We start from the raw sequence: 22,691 nt of genomic DNA on the forward strand, positions 1-22,691 counted from the left end.
GTTTAGTTTAATGTCACAGTGAGCTCTACCAGCTGTGCCTCCCTTTTAATTGACACTTGATGCGTTGGAAGGAAGGTTACTCTGTAGATGTTCCACAATAGGCCTTCAATATTAAACAATTGCTTCCTAATCACATGCTGCACCATGGCCTCCTCATTTTATAGAGTTTTACAGCATGGAAACAAGGCCTTGAGCCCAACTTGCCCACATCAGTCAATCCCATCTACGCAAGTCCCAGCTGCCTGCGTGTGGCCCATATCCCATTAAACCTGTCCTAGCCATGTACCTGTCTAAATATTTCGTAATGTTACGATACTACCTCCTCTGGCAGCTCATTCCATACACCCACCACCCTTGGTGTGAAAAGGTTATCCCTCAGGTTCCTATTAAATCTTTCCCCCCTCACTTTAAACCTATATCCCTCTGGTTCTCGATTCCCCTACTCTGGGCAGGAGATTCTGCATGTTAAAATCATGAAATGCGTGTTATTTGCCTGCATATTAAAGAGAAACTTCAAATGCATCAGCCAGCCCTTACGTTCTGCAATATAAAACTTAAATAAGCCTCCAGCCATCCATTGCCAGTTACAATAGGTTGCTGTGATTTAATGTTTCCCAAGGTCTCACTGAAAACTGAGCGTTTGGCCATGTGTTAGCCTTGGCAAAGTCAACATTCCTCACACTGCCTGACATCTCACTCAAACTACAACACGTAGCTATTTTCGAACAGTTGAATTAATAATGTTTAAATATGCAGAACTTTAACCGAGAATGATTTATTTTTTAATAAAAGTATCTGATTATACTTTTGAAGTATAAACCAGATCTATTTTTAAGTTATAAATTCCATGTTATTTATTCCTCATGAATAACTAATATGTCAAACGTCATCTATCAGGCCTCAAACCTTACATCTTACAAATAAAACTCAGATAAATTACTCAGCCATCCATTAAATACAGGTAAATCTGATTTATATAAACATAATTCCATTTTTAATTAACACAATATAAAACTATCCAAACGATTTGTGCAAATTTCATAACATTATTATATGCAATGCTGCAACTGTGCTAACCCAATATAATCTAACTAGGCATTAGCTTTCTTTTGATTATTTTATGTCTCAGTTTAATATTCCCTTGAGTAGTAAATTATGCTTAGCAGGTTCTTTTTAAATTTCAAGCAAGGGCTGATTTAATATTTCCCTTTGAAAGTACTTTAAATATTCCAATGGGAGAGGAAGATGCCTTTGGAACTTAAAAAAAACCCAGTAGAGCCAGGAATTGGTCCTTTGGCCCACAATGTCCGCACCAAATATGTCGCTGTTAATCCTATCTCCTCTGCCTGCTTATCCATGTGCCTATCCAAAAGCCTCTTAAATGGCACAATTCTGTCTGCCTCGGCCACCATCCCTGGTAGTGTGTTGCAGTCACCCACCATTCTCTATGTAAATAAACTTGCCACACACATCTCCTTTAAACCTTGCCCCATCATCACCCCAACCCCCCCAACCCCCTCCTCCACCCCCTCCCCCACCTTACCTTAAAGCTATCCTTAAAGCTACGCCCTCTAGTCTTTGGCATTTTCATCCTTGGCAAAAGGTTCTGACTGTCCACTCTATCTATGCCTCTCATCATTTTATGAACTTCTATCAGAAGAAGAACATTCCTCTTCTTCCAATACTCCAGAGGGTACAACCTCAAGCCAGCTTCACCATTCAATAAGATTGTTACTGATTTGATCTCGGCCTCAGAGGTCCACTATGCTGCCAGTTCAACATCTCAGTGAAAAGACTCACTGACTCAGCCTCCACAAATCTCTGCAGTGGGGAAGTTCAAAGAAATTTCAATCAATTTCTGAGTATGTTTGATCCAGGCAGCCCCCAGAAAGCTCAAGCTGAAATGCTGCTGAGGTGTGTATCTTAGTTACTTAATCTTCCCGAGCCAGAAGGGCAAAGCAATAACTCTCGATACGCTGGGGCATTCAACCCACGACCACTGTGGGTTCCACATGGAAAATCAATTTCTCTGCCAGATAAATTAGATCATGTAAGAAATGTGTATTGATAAAATGCAACACCCACCAAGGATTTGTAGCAAAGATTCTGCTGTAATAACAGAAAATAAAGGAAAACTGTAGCAATGTTAGCAGGAATAAACTTGCTACACCTTTGGGAAAAGAATACGTATACATCTTTAGGCTTCACTTTGGAATAGCATACTGCTACAGAGAAATAATTCTATGTTTGGAGCAGAAAGAAAAGTTATTAGACATAGACATAGACAGAGAATATAGGTGCAGGAGGAGGCCATTCGGCCCTTCGAGCCAGCACCGCCATTCATTGTGATCATGGCTGATCCTATTGATGCTGTCTTTACTGTGATGCAGGATGTATCTTTATGAAGGTGTTTTATTGCTAGGAATACTAACTTATGATGTATTTTATGGTGGAATTTTAACTGCTGGGAATGCTGTTAAGATCTAATTGCACTTGACAACATTCAAACTACACATCCTTAGATAAAATAAACAGCACACTTGAAGATGATAAAAACTATCATCTGTAGAATAGTGGGAGCTTCAAACCAAAGTTCTATATTTTATTTCAGACTAATATGTAATGTATTCAATATTATTATAAGAATTATATCTTGCTTTTAGCACATTGGCCTTCATCAGTTCAATAGAAGTTGGGAGGTCATGTGACAGTTGTATCAGACATTGGTGAGGCCAGATGTAGAGTATTGTGTTCAGTTTTGGTCACCATGATATAGGAAATATTTTGTCAAGCTGGAAAGGGTGCAGAGAAGATTTACGATGAGGACTTGAGGGGAGCTATAGGGAGAGTTTTAGCAGGCTAGGACTCTATTCCTTGGAGTACAGGAGGATGAGTATAAGATCCTCCTCATTATTGAGGTGTATAAGATCATGAGAGGAATAGATCAGGTAAATGCACAATGCACGTACTCCCAGAGTAGGGGAATCAAGGTGAAAGGTGAAAGGGGTAAGATTTAATAGGAAGTAAATGTAAAGAGAATCCTGGTCCATTATTAGACACTAATTCATCATACATTGTAAATGATCTACTTCAACTTTTCAATATTATGATCATTATCATGTCTTCCTTCAATCCATTTTCTTGTTTGCATAAATGAAAGCAAAATAATTACATTGATTTGGAGAAAAGTCAACATGGATTTATTGGAATGAATGTGTTCACTATTTTTGTACTGCCGGTGGAGACCCGGGTGGGAGTGGATTTTTGTCTTAGTAACTATGCATTTCTGACAAATTGTGTACTTTCATTACAATTCTTCCAAATCCCATCCCTACGGAGTTTGTACGTTCTCCCCGTGACCTGCGTGGGTTTTTTCCAATAGCTCCGGATTCCTCCTACACTCCATAGATGTACAGGTTTGTAGGTTAATTGGCTTGTTAAAATTGTAAATTGTCCCTAGCGTATGTAGGATAGTGTCAATGTGTGGCAATCGCTGGTCGACGCGGACACGGTGGACCGAAGGGCCTGTCTCCGCACTGTATCCCTCAGCTAAACTAAACTAAACATGTGGCAAATCGGCAAATCTCCTCGCAATAGATTTATGTTGATAGTCCTTGCATATTCCACATGCAGTTTATCCAGGACATGTTTTCTGAGAACACCTGGGCTAACAAATCAATGTCCCAACCAACCATGGCCTACTGACAGATGAAAACCTTACTGCAGAATGGCTCCAAATCTTCATTTGTACATTAGTCCTGGCTGGACAATACTGTTAGAAGAAGCTGATGGACACCATCAAGAGTAAATCTTGCTGTTGACTGTTGGCCAGTAGCAGTGGCTGGGAAATCGTAATCTACAACTTGCAGCTTGAAAATCTTACTTTCACTATCTACACACAAAACTTCAGGATGGAACGTAGACATCAACAATTACATTACGTTTTTTCTTTACAAAGTTAAAGCTGATAAAAAATAATTCCACATTTTTGCGTCCAAGAAGTTGTCATTTCTGGATTTGATGCATAAGGGTTCAGGGAAGCCAAAAACAAGTTGTTATGCAAAGCAAAGAACAAAGGATCGCTCTTGTGTAAACTATGATTTTTCATCTCAACGAAGGCAATTGGCACGCTCCGTTCTCTAGTTGTACGTTTTGTTTCCACAATGATGCAGAGTCCATTTCCTATGACTTGTGTGTTGATAATGTCGATGCTGTAAGTGAAAGCAGTGCTTTAGAACTATAAGATTGTTAAAACATGTTGTTGTGAACCAATAGAGATTCAATGGTTACATGGCACTTATGAGGATTAGGTGGAGTTTAGTTTAGTTTAGAAATACAGCGCGGAAACAGGCCCGTCGGCCCACCGATTCCACACCGACCAGTGATCCCAGCACATTAACACATTTTCTATTAACACTATCCTACATACACTAGGGACAATTTTGCATTCATACCAAGCCAATTAACCTATGTCTTTGGAGTGTGGGAGGAATCCGAAGATCTCAAAGAAAACCCACATGGTCATGGGGAGAACGTACAAACTCTGTACAGACAGTACCCGTAGTCGGGATCGAACCAGGGTCTCTGGTGCTATAAGCACTGTAAGGCAAAGAGCAATTCAAGAGTCAAGGTGGGTTATGATTCTTGTGATTCGTAAGAAGGAGCTAATGTAGATTTCAAGTTGAGAGTGATAGAAGAGCCTGGAATGGTTTGAGGAGTCATGGCCAAAGGAGTTCCAGTCGAAAGGCTAGGAATGATTGGGGAGGTGAAGGCAAGAATGTTGAATGGATAGTGTGATTGAAGAGATCAGAGAATCAGCAGTTTAGGCTCAGTCAGTAGGTCAAGTGTGCGACGGATGGTGGAGGATGTTAGTTCCATAATAGGATGGTTGCTGTAGGGCCGAAGGAAAGTAACAGGACTTGGCCTATTAGAATCACAGCCCAATGCTGTGATGTTGTTTCATGACTGACTGATGATGGGTACCTCCTTGGGTTCAACATGAGCTAATTTCTTAGCAATGGCCAAAATCAGCATTACTTGGGAAGTAGTCATTTGGAGTGCTCATGATATGGAAATCATGTTGGTTTGGTTTGGTTTAGTTTAATTTAGTTTAGTGTAGTTTAGTGTAGTTTAGTGTAGTTTAGTTTAGATTAGATTAGTTCAGTGATTCAAAATGGAAACAGGCTCTTCAGCCCATCAAGTCCACACTGACCATCTGTTCACACTTTCTGTTCTTCATTCCGTACACATTAGGGGCAATTTACAGAGGCCAATTAACCTACAAACCAGCACGTCTGGGAAGTGTGAAGAAAAACGGAGCACCCGCAGGAAACCCACACAGTCACAGAGAGAAAGTGCAAACTCCACACAAACAGCACATATGGGCAGGTGGGACTAATGTAAATGGAACATATTGGCTGGTGTGGGCAAGTTGGGTTTAGGACCTATTTCCACGCTGTAAGATTCTAGGACTCTATCTATGACTCTACGTCACTCGAAGTAAAATGCATTTTCAATCGCATTATTATGAAGTAAACACTGCTACACTGCTACACTGCCACACTGCTACATTGTTAAGGGCCTGTCCCATGAGCATGCGACTGGATGCGGCAAGCGCGACCTAAAAGGGCCTGTCCCACGAGCATGCGACTGCATGCGGCAAGCGCGACCAAACCAGAAGCGGGGTCCGCGCGGAGGTCGAGTGAGTGACATGAAGTTCGAGCGAAGTCCGCGGGAAGTTCGCGCGTGACGTACGGCGTCCAGGCGGCTGCGGGCCGGCAGGCCATTGCCGCGCGGAATTTTTGAACACGGTCAGTTTTTCGGAGCTCCGCGCGATGTCGGGACCAGCTCCGCACAACTCCATACGGCTCCCGCGATCGAAGTGGGACCGGCCCCGCGAGCCATACGGCTCAAGCGACCACGTTAGGTCGCGCTTGCCGCTTGGAGTCGCATGCTCGTGGGACAGGCCCTTTAGGTCGCGCCATGCCGCATGGAGTCACATGCTCGTGGGACAGGACCTTTAGGTCGCGCTTGCCGCATGGAGTCGCATGCTTGTGGGACAGGAACTTAACACTGTTACACTGTTACACTGCTACACCTCCGTATTTCTAGGTTGGTTTGTTCAAAGCTAGGTTTTTAAACAAAATGACAGTTTTTGTTCAGTGGTCTGATTTTAACACGAGAATCTTCCGTGGTTCCTACGTGACAGTTGTATATGGCACAATGTTTGAGCCGAGGGCATTGACTTGGGCTTATAATGCAGATGAAAGGAGAACCTGATGCGATTGTTGGTGAGTTATTGCCTTCACTGAGACTACAACACTGTAAATAATTTAGGTATTCACCTCTGGCCTACTAACTGGCACATGTGGCAGGTTCAACATGCTTTAGCAGATTTTGCAGACAGCTCTCGACTAAACTGTTAACAAAGCAGCACACTTTGGGTGAAGGCTGGCATTTGTCCAAGAAAATGTTTTAAAGTTTCTTTGAAATAAGTCATTTTTTCCTATTAGCTCTCCGTGCAGGAAAGCAAGAAGAATGCTGACCATTTGAACAGTTTCTTGAGCGGAGCTGGGTGAATCTTCCCTTCCTGCACCCAACATAGGCCTTCACCATATCACCGTCTATATCTCTCATTTCCCATTCCCCTGACTCTCAGTCTGCAGAAGGGTCTCGACCTGAAATGTCACCTATTCCTTTTCTCCAGAGATGCTGGCTGGTCTGCTGAGTTCCTCCAGTTTTTTGTGTCTATCTTCGGTTTAAAGCAGCATCAGCAGTTCCTTCCTACACATAGGACTTCAGCTCTTTGTCTGTTACATTTGAGCACTCCGTGAACCTTTGCTGGATTCTCCTCATCTCCCAAGTGATCGACTGCAGCCTAATGTGACAGTGCAGCATCGATTTCACCTTGCAAACCCTCCGTTGCGCTCCTGCCTTCTAGGAAAAGCATAATGGAAGAATCAAAACACTAGATTACTCACTTATAGAGATGGTACTCACTAACCTTTGAAGAAAAGCTTTTGAATTATGTAAGACTTCCATGACTCATTCCCCAAGCAAGTCATTAACTGTTTCCTCCTTGGGGATGTATTGTCAAACATTACGCTGCCCAACTTATTTGCACACTCACATTGTTTCATTTTTTTTTAAATTAAAAATGTTTTCCCATGCTCTCATAAAATACTGCATAATTAATTTCCTCTGAGTTATCTTATGAGTGTAAAATTTAAGCAGTCAAAATCCACAGGTCAGGCCGCATCTCTGGAGAATGTGGATAGGTGACGTTTCGGGTCAGGACCCTTCTTCAGTGTACAATTATGGAGGGAGTGGGGCTTCCTGTCTAGAATTGTCCCGATCCCCTACTCTGGAAGGTAGCCACAGAAAGCTGTGGAGGCCAAGTAGATGGATATTTTTAAGGCAGAGATATAGTGCATTCAGTAAGTATTTGGACCCCTTCACTTTTTCCACATTTTGTTATGTCACAGCCTTATTCTAAAATGGATTAAATTCATTTTTGTTTATCATATAACCATATAACCATATAGAAATTACAGCACGGAAACAGGCCATCTCGACCCTTCTAGTCCGTGCCGAACACGTATTCTCCCCTAGTCCCATACACCTGCGCTCAGACCATAACCCTCCATTCCTTTCCCGTCCATATAACTATCCAATTTATTTTTAAATGATAAAATCGAACCTGCCTCCACCACCTTCCCTGGAAGCTCATTCCACACAGCCACCACTCTCTGAGTAAAGACGTTCCCCCTCATGTTACCCCTAAACTTCTGTCCCTTAATTCTCAAGTCATGTCCCCTTGTTTGAATCTTCCCTACTCTCAGTGGGAAAAGCTTATCCACGTCAACTCTGTCTATCCCTCTCATCATTTTAAAGACCTCTATCAAGTCAACCTAAATCATCAACACAATTTCTCTCTCCACAAGAACTGACTGCCTGCTAAATGATCATGACATTTTCAGCTTTATTTCAGATTGTCAGTGTCTGAAATATTTTGCTTTTGCAACTGAAAATCATAGGCTAGGATGTAGAACATAGAATCTGGAACAGTGCAGTACAGCACAGGAAGAGGCCCTTCAGCCCACAATGTCCGTGCTGAACATGATGCCAAGATAAACTCATCTGTCTACACATGATACATACTGTTCCATTCCCCGCATATCCATGTGCCTCTCCAAAAGCCTCATATCAACCTCCACCACCATCCCTTGCAGCATGTTCTCGGCATCCACCACTCTCTGTGTAAATAACTTGCTCCGCACATCTCTTTTAAACTTTGCTCCTCTCACCTTAAAGCTATGTCCACTACTATTTGACATTCCACCCTGGGAGAAAGGTTCTGACTGTTTACCCTATCTATGCCTCTCATAATTCAATATACTTATATCTCTGTGCGTATTTACTTATTCATAGAGTCATAGTCATGGAATGATACAGCATGGAAACAGGCCCTTGGGCCTAACTTGTCCACATCAACCAACATGTCCCATCTACACTAGTCCCAATTGCCTGTGTTTGGCCCATATCCCTCTAAACCTGTCCTTTCCACTTACCTATCTAAATGTTTCTCAAACATTGCGATAGCACCTGCCTCAACTACCTCCTCCAGCAGCTCATTCTATACACCCACCACCCTTTGTGTAAAAAGGTTAACCCTCAGGTTCCTATTAAATATTTCCCCCTCACCTTAAAACTATGTTCTCTGGTTCTCGATGCCTGGGCAAGAGACTGTGCGTTTACCCTCTCTGTTCCTCTCATGATTTTGTATACCTCTGTAAGATAGCCCCTCATCCTCCTGCGCTCCAAGGACTATAGTCCTAGCCTAATCAACCTCTCCCTATAGCTCAGGTCCTCGAGTCCTGGCAACATCTTTGTAAATCTTCTCTGCACCCTTTCCAGCTTGACAACATCTTTCCTATAACATGGTGCCCAAAACTGAACACAATACTCACCTATACCATTGTCTTATATAACTGCATGACCGCTCAACTTTTATACGCAGTACTCTGACTGATGAAGGTCAATGTGCCGAAAGCCTTTTTGATCACCCTAATACACTTTCAAGGACAGGGACTTATTGGCCATAACGTGAAAATCCCAGGGATACGGTTCGTGTCTGCACTGCTGCCAAGGTTACAGTACCACAGGAGAAACCAGACTGAAATATGTGATTAATATTGTAAAAACTGCAGACGCCAAACTGAAGCCACCTTTCCCATCTGTGTCCAAATTGATCACCCTGTGAGACAAGGAGGCTTGAGGAAGATTGCTGCAAACAAATCCATTAAGGTTTATTGAACTATTTGGTGTGCTCTTTCGATATAATCAAAGCAATTGCTCTCACGGTATTAATGGGAGTTACAGGGCCACTTTGCAGGTTTGAAAGAGATGACTCATTTTTGCATTAGCCACTAGATGCAAGCATGTCCTTTGTGAGAAGTAATTGTATGAGATGAACTAGTTTCAGGAATCAAATAATGCTCGATAGTTCACCCAAATAACAGATGCAATTAGATTAGTATAGAGATGTGATCAATAGGGCAGCACCATGGCACAGCAGTAGAGTTGCTGCAGTACAGAGCTTGCAGCGCCGGAGACCCGGGTTCAATCCCAACTCTGGGTGTTATCTGTACGGAGTCTGTACATTCTCCTCATGACCACGTGGGTTTTCTCCGAGATCTTCGGTTTCCTCCCGCATTCCAAAGACGTACACGTTTGTAGGTTAATTGGCTTGGTAAATTGTCCCTCGTGTGTGTTGGATAGTGGTGTTAATGTGCGGGGATCGCTGGTCGGTGTAGACTCGGTGGGCCGAATGGCCTGTTTCCGCGCTGTATCTCTAAACTAAAACTGAACATCATCATACATTTCACCTTCCCATAATTTTTTCATTGTTCATGACTATTTTCAGTAGAGATTTATTTATGCTTCTGGAGAGTTCGATAACATATTCTATTATGCTTCTTAATTAGATTTAGCAGGAATAAACTAAAATTCATCCAGTTCTGTTATTTTGTTGCATATTTTCCATCTGATTGGAGAGGCAGGAGTTGATGAATGGCCAGTTTTATTTTTAGATGCAGGTCAGTACTGGTTCATGTCCATATGGAAACAGCAGCTCATTCTAGTCTGAGCTTAACTTTTATGTGCATTTAGGATTGAGGCAAACAGTGAGAAAGTATCTCGAATTGATTGCTGTATCTCTGAGTTTCATACTCGTTACAATATGATTAAAATCAATCTAAAGGGCCTGTCCCACTGTACGAGGTAATTCAAGAGTTCTCCCGAGTTTAAAAAAAAATCAAACTCGTGGTAAGCATGTAGAATGTACGTAGCAGGTATGTCGGAGTTCGGGACGTCTCTTAGCGGCTCGTAACGCTAACGGCAGGTACTCGGGAAATACGGTAAGCTCGTGAAGACTCGTGAAGATTTTTCAACATGTTGAAAAATGTCCACGAGAGCCCCGAGTACCTACGAGCGGCTATTACCGTAATTCTCCGAGTTCGAATCAGGGGAAACTCGGGAGAACTCTTGAATTAGCTCGTACAGTGGGACAGGCACTTAATGCTATCATACCACCATTACATTTATTTTGTTACTGAATTAGTATTAGATTGTTGGCTATGCAGACCAGTCCATCACACACCAGCCAGAGTCCCCACTATTGACTCCATCTACAGTTCACACTGCCTCTGGAAAGCAGACAATATAATCAAGGACCTTTCCTGCCTTGGTCATTCTCTCTTCTCCCCACTCCTGTCGGGCAGAAGATCCAAAAACTTGAAAGCACGCTCCGCCAGACTCAGAAACAGCTTCTTCCCCTCTGATTTCAGACTTCTGAACAGTCCTTCCATAAACTAGGGTAATCCTGATTTTCCAACCTACCTCATTACAGACATTGAACCTCATTACAGACACCGATTTTCAGGCACCCTTGGTTCCGGAGACTAGGCCGGAAAAGTTGGCCTCGGAAATCGGCTATCGGATTGGATCTGAGCCCCGGCTGCAGGGGGGCAATTTTGACCCGCCGATCGGCATGGAAGTCCCCATGAGGTCAAGATCGGATGCCTCATTTTCAGGGGGACTTCCGGGGCGGGAGGGGGTGGGGTTTAAGTGTACTCTCATCATTTTGTCCGGAGTAAAGGAGGTGCCGGACCAGCAGTTGCCAGAAAATCGGTGGTGGACCTGGACTCATGTATAGTATTATCCCGAACAACACACAAATAGAAGCTTTCTACGTATCTCAGTACACATGACAATAATAAATCAATACCTAAACTAATATCTACTGTACATTATTTGGTCAAAGTTTGACTTCTCTTTACCATCCATCCATCCCAGGAAGGTGGCACAGTGGTCCAGCTAGCAGAGATGCTGTCTTGCAGCGCCAAAGACCCTGATTCAATCACAATGACACATGAATGGTGGGCAAAGTGGCCACCCTCAATTGCCCCCAGTGTGTCAGTGAGTGGGAGAATCTGGGGGGATTTCATGGGAATGTGGGGGGGAATTTAAAAAAACGATTGATGCAGGACTGGTGTGAATGGATGATTGGTGGTCTGTGCAGATTCAGTGGCCGAAGGACCCGTCTTTGTTAGAATTAATGGCCGTACCTTTAAAAATAAATGAGGAGGAATTTGTTTCGTCAGAGAATGGTGAATCTGTGGATTTCATTGCCACTGAACGCTGTGGAGGCCAAGTCAGTGGATATTTTAAAGTGGAGATTGATAGATTCGGGATGAGTACGGGTGTGAGAGGTAATGGGGAGAAGGCAGGAGAATGGGGTTGAGAAGGAAAGATAGATCAGCCATGATTAAATGGCTGAGTAGACTTGATGGGCAGAATGGTCTAATTCTGCTCCTATAACTTATGAACTTACGAATTTATGAACTTTATGCTGTATCTTCCCATGAAGCTTTGATTTAGGTGGGGAGAAAAATTATGCTCTGAGCCCCTCCACCCCCCGAATCATTGTCACAGCTGACATCTTTGCTCTGTTGGTATTTAGCCAGATGTACTTCATTGTCATGCTAATAAGAAAGGCGCATCATGTCAAGGTATTAACATGGTGGCAAGCTGAACCTCTCTGACATCCAGTGTCGTTCCGAAGGTAGTGGTAGTTCAATTTTAAACATTTTAAAGGTGAGCGCTTTTGATCAAGATAATCAAATTTAAAATTAATTAGAAATGCCACGCACTTTTCTGCCGCTGTAGAAGCACTTGCTTGCCTGAGGCCGTTGGCATTCTTTCTTCTTGAACAAAGATTATCCGTCCCTGTATGGTAGTCGCCGACATAACACCGATTAGTGCGGCTTTAATGATGGCAGCAACAAGAGCTGCTCAGGTCACATCATGGGTGATTGGAAAGATCGGGGCCAATGCCTTTGAGCTATTGTGTAGGAGGGAACTGCAGATGCTTGTTTACACCAAGGATAGGCACATGATGCTGAAGGAACTCAGCGGGTCAGGTATCATCCCTCGAGAAAAGTAATAGGGGTCTTGACCCGAAACATCACCTATTCCTTTTCTCCAGAGATGCTGCCTGAACCGTTGAGTTACTTCAGCATTTTGGTTGGAACTCTTCTTCATCCTGCGAAATGGGCTGGTAATGAACCATAATGACAGAGAGGGGAAGTCAGTCAGATGAGGATGTAAATGGATAACTGATGGCTCCAGGACTGAAAATAAACTGATGGCTCCAGGACTGCAAAGATGCTGGTTAATACATAGAAGGACATAAAGTGCTTGAGTAACTCAGCAGGTCAGGCAGCATCTCTGAAGATCATGGATTGGTGATGTTTTGGATCGAGACCCTCCACAGTAATGGTGCTTTCCTGGGATTTAGTGTAGGAGGCCTTTCAAAGTCATGAGGCATCCTGTAGGATGGAGCTTTGCTGGAAGAATTTCCTTGACCTGAGAAGACATGTTGAGGTGAGCTGCAAACCGGTGAAAGGACTGCTGTGTTCATTTGCGATAGTGAAATGGGTTTTCAATGGCTTTCTTTTCCTTAACTTAGGCTAAACGCAGCAAGGCCTGCCTTCTCCCGCAGAGGCGATGTGGTATCTGCCAGTTTAGTTTAGTTTAGAGACACAGTGCGGATACAGGCCCTTCGGCCCACCGAGTCCGCATCAACCAGCGATCACCCACACACTAATACTATCCTACACATACAAGGGACAGTTTACATTTATACCAAGCCAATTAACCTACAAACCTGTATGTCTTTGGAATGTGGGAGGAAACCGAAGATCCCGGAGAAAGCCCACGCGGTCATAGGGAGAACGTAAAACTCCGTACAGACAGCATCCATAGTCTGGATCGAACCGGGTCTCTGACGCTGTAAGACAGCAACTCTTCCTCTGCGCCACTGTGTTGCCCCAAATCCAGATCTAGACTTTCTAAACATTGCACTGGCACTATTTGCTATTCACAGCAACATAGCGCTTCACAGCAATGTCTGTTTGACCAAATCTCAGGTTGGTCATGTACCTTCTTATTTGCAGCTCGGTTCAAATCCACTTGAGGATTGAGATCTGATAACGTTCATTTTCAAGAAAAAATAATGGGTCTGAAAGCAGATGAGTAATCTGAAACGGCGGAGAAAACTGGAATTGGATACGACAGTACAATTTACAGGCTTTCAGCTCATGAGACTTCCACGTTAAGGCTCATTGAAGTGACAATTTTAACTAGATATGAGTTGAAAAAAAAACATTTTTGCACAACATGGTTCTCTGCAGACTATTGATTTAAAGGCAGATAGAACAGTTTGATGCAATTAAGCAATGAACTATAACATTTTATTCCCCGCTAGCAGTAAGCTGAGATCATATGGCAGTTGAAATTATTCTAGTTAGATCTGATTCGACTACTAAAGATGGTGATTAACTGGCAAAGAGTGGCAATAATGCCTGAAAAAAAAACATATAACTTCTCTGAGGTGAGAATATTTATGGTACTGATATAATTACTTTGGGGAAAGTCATGAAACTAACATTACTTCAAAAAATGTGCCTTTGAATACAAACTGCAAGAAAGAGGAACAAAGCACTGTTTCCAATGGGTTTTGAAGATCCAAAGAATAGTTTTATGGGCCTGTCCCACTTGGGCAACTCTTTAGGCGACTGCCAGGGACTAATTTTAATAGAATTCACATCTGACACCTGACGACAACCTACGACACCAAAAATTGTTGCCACTGTCGTCGAAAATATTTCAACATGTTGAAAATTTTGCAGCAGTCACCTTTGGTCACCCAAAAAAATCGCCTAAGTGGGACGTGCCCTTTATTAAAAAGATACAGCATGGAAACAGGCCCTTCGGCCTGCCAACTCTACGTTGACCATCAATCACCCTTTTACTTTGGGTCTATGCTATCCCACTTCTTCATCCATTCCCTACACACTCTGGGTGATTTACTGAAGGCAATTAACCTACAAACCTGCACATCTTTGTGATGTGGGGGGAAACTGGAGGAAACCCACGCAGTCACAGGGAGATCGTGCAAATTCCACACAAAGAGTAAATGAGGTCAGAATCGAACCTGGATCTCTAGCGCTGGAGTAACTCAACAAACCAGGCAACATCCCTGGAGAACATGGATGAGTCTGAAAGGTCCCGACCAGAAACATGGTCTTAAGCAGGGTCCTGACCCAAAATGTCACCTATCCATGTTCTCCAGAGATGGTGCCTGATCTGCTGAGTTACTCCAGAACTTTTTTTCGATAGTATACAAATACTTCTTTTTTATAGTATAGCATAGTACGGGATTAATATTAGTACCTGATGGTCAGCATGGACAAATGGTCACTCACGGTGCCCCGTATCTCCGTGAGAAATGAATATCGGGAGGATTGAGACAGACAACCAATGTAAATAACATCCAAGATGAGCTTCTAACCCATTTGATTCATTTGCTGTCAATAATGAAGTTGGGATTGACACTTTACTGCAGTCATTCTCATGAATTAAACAATGTACAAATTCAAGGTACACAAAAATGCTGGAGAAACTCAGCGGGTGCAGCAGCATCTATGGAGCGAAGGAAATAGGCAAAGTTTCGGACCGAAACCCTTATTCAGACTGGAGAAGAAAGGAAAAAGGAGGAGGAGCCCGAGGGCCGAGGGATGGGAGGAGACAGCCCGAGGGCTGAGGAAGGGGAGGAGACAGCAAGGGCTAACAAAATTGGGAGAATTCAATGTTCATGCCCCCAGGATGCAGACTCCCCAAGCGGAATATGAGGTGCTGTTCCTCCAATTTCCGGTGTTGCTCGCTCTGGCCATGGAGGAGACCCAGGACAGAGAGGTCGGATACGGAATGGGAGGGGGGGTTGAAGTGCTGAGCCACCGGGAGGTCAGGTTGGTTATTGCGGACCGAGCGGAGGTGTTTGGCGAAACGATCATGTACAAATTCATCTCTGTACACACAGGAGTCGACACTGAGTGACGAAAACAGCCCCAAAAGTGGAAGCCCCAGAATTCTGAGTAGCTCAACGACCGCCTCGCGAGCCACATTGTCTCTTTCCTCTGATGAAGTAAGTCTTCGTGGTCTTGTACTTCACTTAATTCTCATGCTCGTGGTTTACTTTTGCCATCATTGTCCTTCTTAGAACATAGAACATTGTAAAGTGCAGCACAGGAACAACCCACCAAGTAGGTGCCGGACATGATGTCAAGATAAACTAACCTCATCTGCCTGCAAATGATCCATATGCCACCCACAGGTATATCTGCCTGCTCATCTGAAAGGCTAATAAATGCCACTATAGTATCTGCCTCCACCACCACCTCTGGCAATGCATTTCAGGCACCCATCACCCTCTGTGTAAAAAAACCTTGGCCTGCAGTCTCCTTAAAACTTTGCTCCTCTCACCTTAAAGCTATGCCCTCTGGCCTGTGACATTTCCACCCTGGGATAAAGGTTCTGTCTACTGTACTTCTTGATCCTCTTCTTTCGGGTTTGTTTCTACCCTCTAACTCTGCTCTGAGAAGCGGCTGAACCATTTAAGCCTTGATTTCTCCAGTGGTGTTTCACGGAGTTTCAACCGCCCCGACTGCTTCGATCGTCGGCTGCGGGGGCTTTAATCGCCACGGCCGTGGGAGAACAAAGAGGAAGAAGATTGAACTTTATTGTCTTCCATCACAGTGAGGAATGTGGAATCCACTGTGATGGATATTTATGTTCACTTTTATTTTATGTGGTTGTGTGTCTTGTCGCCAAATTAACTGGGACATGTGACAATAAACTGACCTTGACCTTAAACCTTGAAATCTTTTACCAAAAATCCAATCAATTGGGAAATTTAGACATGGAATGTGTCCAGCCACTTAACAGCAGAGTATCAATGAGTTGAGGTTAATTCTGACTTCAGCTAACAGTCACAAACATGCGTTTCAACACAGTTCATTGGAAAACTATCAGAGCCTTAATCTCTGGGTGACTTTCAATTAAGGAAACCTGGAGAAGCACATCAGCATCTAATCCATCTGAAAGTAGCAAGGACCATTTAGACTACGGTGCCATATCAATTTCTTATGTCCTCGTCTCCTTGAAGTCCCTTCTACATTCTCACAATCCCATCTAGCTTATTTTTGTACAGTCAAAATATCACTAGAGAAGAAAAGGCGCTGTTCAATTTAGCAAATACATCTCCCTCTCCCTCTCCCCCTCCCTCTCCCTCTCCCTCTCCCTCTCCCTCTCCCTCTCCCTCTCCCTCTCCCTCTCCCTCTCCCTCTCCCCCACCTCTCCCTCTCCTCTCCCTCTCCCTCTCCCTCTCTCTCTCCCTCTCCCTCTCTCTCTCCCTCTCCCTCTCCCTCTCCCCCCTCCCCCCCCCCCCCCCCCCCCCCCCCCCCCCCCCCCCCCCCCCCCCCCCTCCCTCTCTCCCCCTCTCCCTCTCCCTCTCTCTCTCTCCCTCTCTCTCTCTCGCTCCCTTTCACCATCTCATTCACTCTCTCACCTTTATGCTCATTGGGTATGTGAGCAGCCTTTACAGTACAGCCATCTAATCCTGATAATGTGATAGTTCGTCATTCCTTGCATATTTGTTTATCCATTCATATTCCTGCATATACAGCTACGTTTTCCTGTGAAAACGCATTTCACCAGTTTGTCAGAATTGCTTCTATTTCAAAACATGTAGTCATACTGTCATACAGCATGGAAACTGGTCCTTTGGCCCATCTTGCCCATGTTGGCCAAGATATCTATACTAGTCCCATCAGCCTTCATTTGGCTCCATATCCCTCTAAACCTTTCTTATCCATGTATCTGTCCAAATGTATTTTAAATGTTGTGTTAGTACCTGCCTTGACTACCTTCCCTGGCAGCTCATTTCATACATCCACTACCCTTTGTGTGAAAAAGTTGTCCCTTGGCTTCTTATTAAATCTTACCCCTCACACCTTAAACCTTTGTCCTCTGGTTCTTGATTCCAACACTCTGAGTAAAAGACTCTGTGCAGCTAACCAATCTATTTCCCTCAAGATCTTATACACTTCCATAAGATCACTCCTGATCCTCCAGCGCTCCAAAGAATAAAGTTCACTTACACAGAGAATATTTCTTGTTTAAACAACATACATCAGCAAAAATGTCATTGGCATATGCTTCTAAAGCTTGTTTTTGTGTTGTATTGGTAGATGGTATCATTTGAATGTAATTTAAAATGCTCTACTTTAACATGAATTTCAAATGCCAGTTCCTTGATGAAGGACAGCCATACTGCCTTGTTTCAACATGGACTACACAGCAAGTCTGCCAATGGCTACTTGGGTTGAACATGGAACACTATGTATCGGAGTTCACTGTTGGTAACATTGATGGTGAACAACTCTTGCACTTGGATGGAGGTAAACTAAAGGTGAGCCTGGGAGTGTGATGGTGAAGGTTGGTCTTTGTTAACGAGGTTGCATGAGACTGATTAAACCTGTCTTTGAAGATTAATGTGACATGGTACTAAATTCAATTGCAGGAAGTCCTGTAATTGAAGAAAAATCTCCTGATCCCCTCAATCATTACGTCCAATACAAGCCCCAAACCTGGATGTACCTGATTAACTTAATGGGCCTGTCCCACTTACGCGACTTTTTCGGCGACTGCCAGCACCCATCATAGGTCGGCGAAAATTTTAACATGTTGAAAATCCAGCTGCGACCAAAAAGAAGCTACGACTCTTTGGGCGACTGAGGAGACTACTCACGACCATACAGGTGACACCCTGGCGACATGTCGCGGGGTGAAGCCTGTATGGTTGTGAGTAGTCGCCCAAAGAGTCGTACCTTGTTCTGCTCGCCGCTGGATTTTCAACATGTTGAAAATTTTCGGAGACCTGCTGCGACTATGACGGGTGCCGGCAAGTTGCCGAAAAAAATCGCGTAAGTGGGACAGGCCCATTACATGTTCTGTTCTGACACAGCAAGCAAATGCAAGACCTTCCTCTCTGTAAGATCAAACGCATGAGAAGCTCAATAATTTTCCAGGAGAGGAGCTCACCACTAATTGTCCTTTGGAAGTCCCTTTGGATATGCAGGGAATGGAGGGACGTGGATCACACATGGAACAATGGCGCAACAATTGAGCTGCTGCTTCACAGCGCCAGAGACCCAGGTTCGATCCTGACCTTGGGTGCTGTCTCTGTGGAGCTTGCAGATTCTCCCTGTGACCACATGGGCTTTTTTCCAGGTGCTCCCGGTGCTTCCTCCCACATCCCAAAGAGGTGCGGGTATGTAGGTTAACTGGTCTCTGTAACTTGCCCCTAGTGTGCAGTGGGATAATGAGTGTGAACGAGTGATCAATGGGTGGCGAAGAGCCTGTTTCTATGCTGTATCTCTAAACGAAACTAAACTAAACTAAACTAAACTAAACTAAACTAAACATGCAGCCAGTGGTTATTAATTTAACTAATGGCACAATATTCGGCATGGATATTGTGGGCCGAAGGGCCTGTTCCAGTACTGTACTCTTGTAAATTCTCACCAAATTGATCCATTTAGAATTCGTCTTCGTTTTTTGGTCTGGGTTGATTGGTTGTGACATTTATTGTATTCAATGTAGAAAGAAAATAACAAGGATAGTCCGTGTTAGAAGACACAGATGTTGGGGTGCACATGTTGACAGTTTCTGTCCATTTTTCTCATAACTGTGTCAATATAACAATCCCAATCCAGGCCTTTGTCAAGCAATGGGACTCGGCAAAGTATATTGTTATTCTCTACTCAGTTAAACGTACTGGGATTCAGCAAGTATTTCGCAAAACACAAAGTGCTGGAGTAACTCAGTGGATCAGGCTGCATTTGTGGAAGGAATAGACAGATGATGTTTTGGGTTGGAATCTTCCTTCAGACTGATTGTAATGGGGACGGGAACAGGGGGGTGAGAAAGCTAGAAAATAGTGGGGACGAGACAAAGCCTGGCAAGTGATGGGTAGCTTTCTGGGGGGTGGGGGGGTCATTGCCACAGTAGTGGAGCAAGTGCCAAAGGCTAGAGGTGGAAAAGGCACAAAAGGGTGTGGGTCCTTGATGATCTTGTGGCGTGACCTCTAGGTTCAGGAACAGTTTCTCCATAACAACCATCAAGCCCTTGAACACTACAAACACCAACTAAACTATGAACAAAAACTGTCTTGGTTGCACTCAGGCTTTAATTGTTCCATTTTCGGTACTTTTGGCTATTAAACACACTTGACTCTTCACTCTTGTTTAGTTCAGATTAGTTTAAAGATACAGCGCGGAAACAGGACCTTCAGCCCAACGAGTGCATATCGACCAGCATTCCCCGCACACTAACACTATCCTACACACACTAGGGACAATTTACAATTATACCAATCCAATTAACCTACAAACCTGTTCGTCTTTGGAGTGTGGGAGAAAACCAAAGATCTCAGAAAAAAACCCACGCAGATCACGGGGAGAACGAACAAACTCCGAACAGACAAGTACCTGTTGTCAGGATCGAACCCGGGTCTCTGGTGCTGTAAGGCAGCAATCATACTGCTGTGCCACCATGCTGCCCGTCTCGTTAGTAGTCTGCCTGATATTATTTGTAAGGTAATAACTACTGTAAACGTTGACTTCATTAGAGTTGCATACTTGTGGAATTGATCTCACTGTGTTGAATTCATCATATTATCATATTATAAGCACACATATGGGAACAGAAATTGTGCATAGATCTTGCCCTAAGTCTGAAAGGCATGAGGTGCAAAAATATTTGAAGAATGTTTAACTCTTCAATGCAGGTGGAGGAGATTAAAGGAGCACCACACTGAAATTTAAAAAAAACAAACAGAATGCCCAGAGTATAACTAGACTATTAATTCTAACAATAACAACATGAAGGTAAAAAATATGAAGTACATTCAAAATAACAGCTTATTACGCAAAGGTTATAAATGTTTAGGATAGGAATTTAAAGAATCTTTGAGATAAATAACTTTAAGCCTTTAGCTAGTCCTATTGAGTAGTTTTATTCTGGGGCACTATAGTAAAGGGGATTAGAGCTTTGTAAAATACATTTAGATGAAATAGTCAAGGTAATGGAAGCTGCAAGGCTTTCAGTTCATCTGTGGCTTTGCTGTAGAGTCCACGGCTTTATGGGACTCAAAGGCCTGCGATAATTCGAAAGATCAAGACATGCCAAAAATTGTTTTGAGGATTATTTTGTTTCCCTGCACAGGCTTTGGGGGTCATCAACTCACAGGATCGGGCCACTATCAAAAGGAAAATCAAAGATATGAACACAGAGGTTGAAAAAGAAAGGAAAGCCTCAGAAAAGCTAGAGAAGCAGAAGGAGAAACAAAAGAAGAAAGAGCAGGAACAACTGCAGAAAAAAAGTTAAGGAAGGTGCAACGACATGCGAGAGGGCAATGAAACGTGTCTGCTGTTCTTCAGAGATTAATGTCAGCGACAAGAAACAATGCAAGGAATGGAGGGGTTAAACTGGACATGACATGACAGGTCTGTTTGTGGGATCAATGAAGTTCACTCATGGACAGTTCAGGTCTGTAATGGCAACTTTTGGTCTTCAAATCAAGTAATATTTCACAATGCAGGTAGATGTTTCTTTAGGTCTCAGTGGCTTACTGTGAAAAAACGTTCTGCATTTACTAATCAGCAAATTCATCCTGAATCAGTTGTAGCAGAAGAATATTACGCCTGGATAATCCATTAAAAAAATTGGATGGTGACCGTTTAAGAATAAAATCTTCCTGATTATTTTTTACATCACCAGTGAAAGTAATACCAGCTGCATCTGTGCACTTGCGTAGTGAGAGAATGTGTAAATGAAACAGCTGGGTTTTGCTTTATCTTTGGATTGTTGAAAATTATCTTCTAATAATTAAATCAGAAGGTTAAAAGGGTGAATTTGGGATCATGCCTGCATTTGAAATATTACAGGCGCTTGCACACGGATTTTTCAAACTTATTTTGTCCCACGATCCAGGTGATGAAGAGTTCAGACCCCTGGAGTGAGTTTGCAAGCCATGGTGATGTGAGGGCAGAAGAACACTGAATACATGTATGGATGCTGTAAATGTGAAATGTGAAATGGGCCAAGATTGAGTAAAGAGACTAGATAATGGGATGGACTTGATAACTTGCCATGTGTGAGTAATGTCTTCTTGTAATAAACTGTCAGAGAGTGCATGAGAGATTAACATGGTAACAATACCAGGGAAGATCCCATTATCTTCTCAGCCTGGGCATGCAGTTGCACATTATATTCAGGACTTGTAAATGAGTTTGTTGTTTGAAGATTGAAATTAATCCAAAGATCTCTGAAGTGATGAACATTGTTCATGCTGATTTAATAATAGCACCAGTTATGTGACCTTAAATCTAAGCGTTTTTCTAGCTTACATTTTGAAAAAAGTAAAAGCCGAAAAGCAGGTGAAAGAGGTATTGCTGGGGTGGATATGTTTGTGCATGTTGCAAATATGGTCACTGAATCTAACATTTGGTCGGTCTTGCCAAATATCACAGTTATGATTTTAAGTGAATTATTGAACATTCTGAAACATTAACTCGCGAAAGGCAATTGCAGAATATTTTGGAAGTGGCCCTAATTTTTGTTTTGCAAAATTAGATGGTGAAATAGTTTATTTTTAATGGAGGCTCTCTGCAATTGTAATTGAGTTTAATGACCACTGATGATCATTTGTTCGCTCTCACTTCTGACCATTATCTTCTACCCTTGCTATGCATTTTGGAAATAAATCCTCAGAACCTGCTGACAGAACTACAAAGTGCATCAATTGCAGATCTATGGCTATTCTGTGGAATGATATTAATACAGCTACAAAGAAGCACAAGTAATTCAAAATACCGCCAACTCCCCTGCACCAACCAAGGTAGGAATGTACCACAGGAAGAAAATGCAATCACATTAGTCACCTTCACACTAGTGTTAGAAGCTAGATTGCCAAAAAGCAAAGAAGAGATCAAAGCACTTAAGTAGGGATTTAGCTGGAATGAATTATTTGAAGTTTTCACTTCTTTGGACAGGTAAAGATTTGTTTAAGCTTTAGATTGGTTCTTAAACCCAATCATCAGAGAACCGAAGTACTTGCTTTATAAAATACACACTGGTGTACTCGGCTAATAACACACTCAAGGACTTATGTGTATTATAATATGACTTGGAGTTGATTATAGATGCAACAGTTATTTAAATTTCAC

At 43.0% G+C, this 22,691-nt stretch overlaps 1 protein-coding gene across 2 annotated transcripts in view; it reads left to right on the forward strand.

The window, feature by feature from the left end:
* The window catches only part of samd14 (sterile alpha motif domain containing 14), a 112,203-nt gene extending 89,952 nt beyond the window's left edge, over positions 1-22,251 (forward strand). For both annotated transcript variants that reach the window (XM_033035331.1, XM_033035330.1), the window contains 3 exons: positions 15,443-15,547; positions 17,711-17,872; positions 20,689-22,251. In XM_033035331.1, the coding sequence (XP_032891222.1) occupies positions 15,443-15,547; positions 17,711-17,872; positions 20,689-20,850 (429 nt within the window). In that variant the 3' untranslated portion in view covers positions 20,851-22,251. The remainder of the gene's footprint in view (positions 1-15,442; positions 15,548-17,710; positions 17,873-20,688) is intronic.
* The last annotated feature ends 440 nt before the right edge of the window (positions 22,252-22,691 follow it).

Source organism: Amblyraja radiata, chromosome 16, assembly GCF_010909765.2.
Source record: "Amblyraja radiata isolate CabotCenter1 chromosome 16, sAmbRad1.1.pri, whole genome shotgun sequence".
Lineage (NCBI taxonomy): Eukaryota > Metazoa > Chordata > Chondrichthyes > Rajiformes > Rajidae > Amblyraja > Amblyraja radiata.